At 57.3% G+C, this 6,017-nt stretch overlaps 1 protein-coding gene across 1 annotated transcript in view; it reads left to right on the top strand.

Moving 5' to 3' along the window:
* Positions 1-6,017, top strand: part of SH2D3C (SH2 domain containing 3C) — a gene marked incomplete at its 5' end in the record, with an annotated part of 18,823 nt that overhangs the window by 8,355 nt on the left and 4,451 nt on the right. Inside the window, 4 exons of the mRNA XM_021709188.1 lie at positions 1,098-1,164; positions 1,434-1,574; positions 4,103-4,638; positions 5,871-5,986. Of these exons, the coding sequence (XP_021564863.1) occupies positions 1,098-1,164; positions 1,434-1,574; positions 4,103-4,638; positions 5,871-5,986 (860 nt within the window). The remainder of the gene's footprint in view (positions 1-1,097; positions 1,165-1,433; positions 1,575-4,102; positions 4,639-5,870; positions 5,987-6,017) is intronic.

Here is a 6,017-nt window from a genome sequence, read left to right as displayed (position 1 = left end):
GGGCGGGGCCCGGGGAGGCAGCCCCGGGCTGCAGGGCCAGCTCTGCACTTGCTGGCTGCGTGCCCTTGACCCTGTCGCGCCTCCTCTCTCGTCTCCACGTCCCTGCCTCCAAAGGCCCTCGCTCAGGAGCCCTCTCCGGCTGCGGGGCGCCCGGGCCTGTCCCGAACCAGAGACGGCCTGGTCACGGCCGCCCAACGCCACCCCCTCCCCCGCCCTTCCAGGCCAGGGCAGGCCTGGAGCAGAGGGCTTTGCAGGTGGGAACCACTGCACAGGGGACACAGTGTTCTCGAGACGCTTTGAGGACACCTGGGTGCCTCTGGGGCCAAGGCCAGTCCCTGGACCTCAGAAACAGCAGCCAGTGGGTCTCAAGGTCCTGCCCTGCCTGGCCTCCCGCCCGGCAGGCTGGCGCCCAAGCTCAGAGACTCCCACTTGCCCTGGGGGGTGGGTCCCACCCAGACGCCACACGCAAAGGTGGGGAAAGAGGCTTCAGGGGAGCTGCATGCTGGAGTGGTAAGTTCAAGATTCCAGCCCGTGGACTCCAGTGTCTGGTCTCCTTATTCCTGTGGCTTCCCCGGCTATTGGCAAAGACACCTGCTGGCATGTGCCCCCTGCATTTGGCTAGGTCCCCATCGCCGTAACCCCCTGGGCCTGGGTTGGGTGCTTCCAGCCAAGGAATTGATGGATGGAGACCCTGAGGGTAGCAGCCACTTGGACCGTAAACATCATGGGCTAGGATCCAAGGACAATGGGTGCCAGAGGCGCCTGAGCATCGTCTGGGAGCAGTGAGGAGGGGTCAGGATGGTGGGCCTAGCTTCCTGAGGCTCCCCACCCTTCCTGCTCGCCCCTCTCCCCGATAATACTCCAAGATGGGAGAAAGGCTCCAGGGAAGGGAACTGTTGCACAGATTGTGGACTGCACAAGGGCTTCTGGTGCAGTGGAGTGGTAAACTAAAATCCGTCCTGCCCTCGGCTTCTCTGAGCAGAGGATACATCATGTCTGCCCAGAGAACGGATGCAATTGACTAACTTGCACAAAGGTACCTTGTGGGCTAGTGGAGTTCTGGCCAGTACCTGCTTCCCGTCCTCCCCTGGGGACAGGAGACACAGGAGCCTGAGAAGCCTTATCCTCTTGGGCTGAACGAGGCAGTGTGGGAGGGGAATGCAGGTAGGGATGGAGAGAGGGCAGGATGACGTGTGGGGTGTGGCTGGAAGCCAGGTGGGCAGAGGCAGACCCCAGCTGGCTGGGCGCTGCAGTCCAGGTGCCCGTCTCTGCTCCTGACGGGCTGTGAGCCCTCGGCCCGCGTCCTCCCCTGGGCCTCAGTTTTTGCACCTGTCGGTTGGGAGGCTAGACTCGATAGACTCCAGGCCTCTCCTGCCTCTGGAGCTCCAGGGGCCGAGCCGGGGCCTCAGGCAGGCGGAGGCCCCTGACGCCAGGCTCCCTACTCCGCAGCACGTCCCTGCCCCGCCCCCGGGACGCCATCCGCAGCTGCGCTCTCAGCATGGACCAGATCCCAGAGCTGCACTCGCCCGTGTCGCCCATCTCCGAGAGCCCCAGCTCCCCTGCCTACAGCACTGGTATGGCCCTGGAGGTGTGGGGCAGGAGGGGCGGGAATTTCTGTGGCCCTCGTGTGGTGGTGTGTGTTTCTGCCTTTTTTTTGAGTTGGGGTCTCACTCGGTCGCCCAGGCTGGAGTGCAGTGACACAGTCACGGCTACGGCAGCCTCGATCTCCTGGCTCAAGCTGTCTTCTGCCTCAGCTTCCTGAGTAGCTGGGATGACAGACGTGCAGCACCATCGTGCCCAGCCAATTAAAAAAATATATTTTGTCGAGATGGGATCTTGCTGTGTTGCTCAGACTGGTCTTGGACCCTGGGCTCAAGGATCCTCCTACCTTGGCCTCTCGGAGTGTTGGATTGTAGGCGTGAGCCACCGCACCCAGCCTTCTGCCTCTTTTCTGCGAGTAACGTCTGCCAGAATTGACATGAGACCCTGCTGGTGGAACCACGGGTGTCGACACGAAGGATAGCTCCGCGGCCTGTCTGTTCACACCAGCCTCGCGAGCCCCCATAGGGTGCCAGGCGTTGTGCAAGAAGCAGGTCCCAGGGTGTCTTCTGGAGTCGAGGAGGTGGGGGGGCGGGACTCAGGGCTGGGGAAGTGCCCACGGGCAGTCACACAGCACCCCACCCTCCGGCCAGCTGCCCCCTCTCCTGGCTGCTCCGCAGTGTCCTGCCTTGGCAGGGATTCATGTGACTTAAGGCATCCCTGCTTCCTAGTGGCCAGCTCAAGTCAGGCCATTCTGCTTTGTTCCTTTTCGTTTTTCTTTCTTTCTTTTTTTTGAATTGGTGTCTTACTCTGTCACCCAGGCTGGAGTTTAGTGGCATGGTTTACAGCTCACCATAACCTCCACCTCCTAGGCTCAAGCCATCCTCCTGCCTCAGCCTCCCAAATAGCTGGGACCAGAGGCATACACCAGCATTCCCAGCTAATTTTTTCTTTTTTTGAGTCAGAGTCTCACCCTTGTCGCCTAGGCTGGAGTGCCATGGCATGCTCACGGCCACTGCAGCCTCACCCTCCTGGGCTCAGGCGATCCTTCCCCCTCAGCTTTCCAAGTAGTTGGAACCACCGGTGTGCACCACCATGCCCGGCTAGTTTTTGTGATTTATAGCAGAGATGAGGTCTCACCAAGTTGCCCAGGCTGGCTTGAACCCCTGGGCTCAGGCAATCCTCTTGCCTCAGCCTCCCAAAGTGCTGGGATTATAGTCTGAGCCACTGTGCCTGGTCAATGTTTTTCATTTTTTTATAGAGACAGAGTCTCACTATGTTGCCCAGATTGATCTCGAACTCCTGGGGTCAAGTGATCCTCCTGCCTCAGCCTCCCAAAGTGTGGGATTACAGGCATGAGCCACCACACCTGGCTTTTTTTTTTTTTTTTTTTTTATTGATAGGCTTTATTTCTTAGAGCAGTTTTAGGTTCACAGCAAAACTGAGTGGAAAGCAGAGAGCACTGTGCTTTCTTTTAAAGATAAAGAAAGTTTCTATGGTAGAAATATGCCACTAGCTCATTTCTAGGGGAAAAAAACAGTATTTCAGCAGGCTGTACTGTATGCAGAGCAGGCAAAGTGCCATGGGGGTGGCAGTCCCTGAGAGGTCACAAACCCTTCCCTAAGCACAGAGCTGCCAACTCTGTCGTAACTACAGACTTGCCTTCAGAGCAATACCTCTGAGCATAAAAGTGAAAATTCCTTGCCAGAAATGATTTACTGGACAATTTCTAAGCAGTGTGTGATAGTAAAGCAGCCCAGAAGTCAAGATGTAAATCCCAGCTGTCCTACCTGCTGGCTGGGCGACCCTGGGTGAGTCAGTTTACCTCTATAAACTTCAGTTTCCTCATGAGGACCATAAAATCACTCGCTTCCCAGGATGCTGACAGGGTAATGGACTAATGTGCAAAAAAGGAACTTGCATTGAGTAAGAGCTCAATAAATATCACTTCTGATTTTTTTTTTTAAGAGACAGAGTCAGGCAGGGTGTGGTGGCTCACATCTGCAATCCCAGCACTTTGGGAAGCTGAGGCGAGAGGACGGCCTGAGCCCAGGGTTCGAGACCAACCTGGGCAACTTGGTGAGATCTTGTCACTACAATAAAATTTTAAAAATTAGCCAGGCATGGTGGTGTATTTCTGGCTATTTGGAAGGCTGAGATGGAAGGATCACCTGAGCCCAGCAGGTCAAGACTGTGGTAGCTGTGAGCATGCCACTGCACTCCAGCCTGTGTGACAGAGTGATACTCCAGCTCAAAACAAAACAAAACAAAACAAAACCAGACAAACAAACAAACAAAAAGAGACAGTTTCACTCACTCTGTTGCCCAGGCTGGAGTGTAGTGGCACGATCGTGGCTCACCGTAGCCTCAACCTCCTGGGCTCAGGCGATCCTTCCGCCTCAGCCTCTGGAATAGCAGGGACTACAGGCATGTGCTTCCACACCTGGCTTATTTTTTGATACTGTGTAGAGAAGGGGTCTCGCTGTGTTGCCCAGGCTGGGAGGGAGCCTTGCCCTGGTGGGAACTGCAGGAACTAGACCTCTCTCTCTCTGCCTCTCTGCAGTGACTCGTGTCCACGCCGCCCCCGCAGCTCCCTCTGCCACAGCACTGCCTGCCTCCCCTGGTGCCTGTCATTCCAGCGAGCCCCAGCTGTGTTCTGGAAGTGCCCCGAAGCCCCCTGGGGAGTCGGACAAAGTCCCCCATGCCAGCCCCTCCCACACCCTCTGCAAGGCCTCCCCGTCACCATCACTCAGCAGCTACAGCGACCCAGACTCTGGCCATTACTGCCAGCTGCAGCCTCCCGTCCACGGCAGTCGAGAGTGGGCGGCGGCTGAGGCTTCCAGCAGGCAGACCAAGAGCTGTGCGGAGAAGCTCAAGGAACTGTCAGAAAATGGGGCTCCCGAGGGAGACGGGGGCCAGGCCTTCACGGTCCCCGTCGTGGAGGCCACCTCGTCCTTCAACCCAGCCACCTTCCAGTCACTGCTGATCCCCAAGGATAACCGGCCGCTGGAGGTAGGCCTTCTGCGCAAGGTCAAGGAGCTGCTGACCGAGGTGGATGCCCGGACGCTGGCCCGGCATGTCACCAAGGTGGACTGCCTGGTAGGTGCTGGGTGTGCAAGGTGGTAGGGCAGCACATCTGTTCTCTGGCTTTGGGACAGGGGTCAGGGTGGTGAGAGTGAGAGGCTGGTTCCCAAACTCCCCAGGGAGAGCGAGTGGGCCTGGATTCTGGCTCCATGGCTGTCCTTTATCTGCTCTGTGACTCTGGGCTGGTCGTTTTGTCTCTCTGGGCCTCCATTTTCTCCTTTTAAAAAATCAAGCCGGGCATGGTAGTGCATGCCTGTAATCCCAGCACCTTGGGAGGCCAAGGTGGGAGGATTGCTTGAACCCAGGAGTTCGAGACTAGCCTGGGCAACACAGTAAGACCTCATCTCTACAAAAAAAAAAAAATGTATTTTAGTAAGCCAGTGATGTGCACCTGCAGTCCCATGAGAGGCTGAGGTGGAAGGACCACCTGAGCCCAGGAGCTGGAGGTTGTGGTGAGCCCACATTGTGCCACTGCTCTCCAGCCTAGGCGACAGGGTGAGACCCCGACTCAAAAAAAGCAAGCAGAAACTAGGATTCCTTGCTTCCTCCAGATGTCAGTTTGGCACTGGAAATGGGAGACCCTTGGGGACACCTCCCGAGTGAGCCTGGTGCAAGTCTGCCGGCTGGTCCAGGGGCTGGGAGAGGCCCGACTGTCCGCCCCCACGCCCCCTGGTGGACAAACAGGCAATAAACCGCTTCATTGACCCCTACCTTGTCAACACCTGGGCCTTTGCTTTGAGTCTTTGACCGTCGAAGAGCTCGGTTCTCCCCGTGTCTCTCTTCCTTTACAGTTTGGGAGGGATTGATTACAGGGTTGCACTGCTCTCAGAGCTCAGGAAGCAAGAAGAGAGACAAAGCAGAGATGTTGCTCCGTGTAGAGTGCTGGGCGGGAGGGAGGAACCCGGGTTCTTGACTAGTGTGTGACCTTGGGCAAGCCCATTCCCTCCTTGGGCTTCAGGCTTTCCCTCTGGAATACAGGTGTCCTAGTCCTTGCTCTTAACTGAAGATTGAATATTCCAGGTACCTCTGGGCATTTTCCCATGTATCCCCCATGTCCCAGACGCGGGAACTGAGGCTCACTCAGAAAGGCAGAATCACTTGCTCCGTGTCAGAGGGTTAGCGGTGGAGCTGGGATTCAAACCCGGCCTCTCAGCCAGGCAACCCCTTTGAGTAAAGTTCTCTTGACTCGCAGACGGCTCAGGCCAGCCCTGGCAGGAAATCAGTCAGCCCTCTGGGTGTCTCTGCAGGTTGCTAGGATACTGGGCGTTACCAAGGAGATGCAGACCCTGATGGGAGTGCGCTGGGGCATGGAGCTGCTCACCCTCCCCCATGGCCGGCAGCTACGACTGGACCTGCTGGAACGGTGAGGCGAGCGCGCACTCGGGGACTCGCAG

Source organism: Carlito syrichta, unplaced genomic scaffold, assembly GCF_000164805.1.
Source record: "Carlito syrichta isolate Samal-C Ts95f unplaced genomic scaffold, Tarsius_syrichta-2.0.1 Scaffold169106, whole genome shotgun sequence".
Lineage (NCBI taxonomy): Eukaryota > Metazoa > Chordata > Mammalia > Primates > Tarsiidae > Carlito > Carlito syrichta.
The sequence above is the reverse complement of the archived record's forward strand: the minus strand, read 5'-3'. Positions and strand labels throughout refer to the sequence as shown.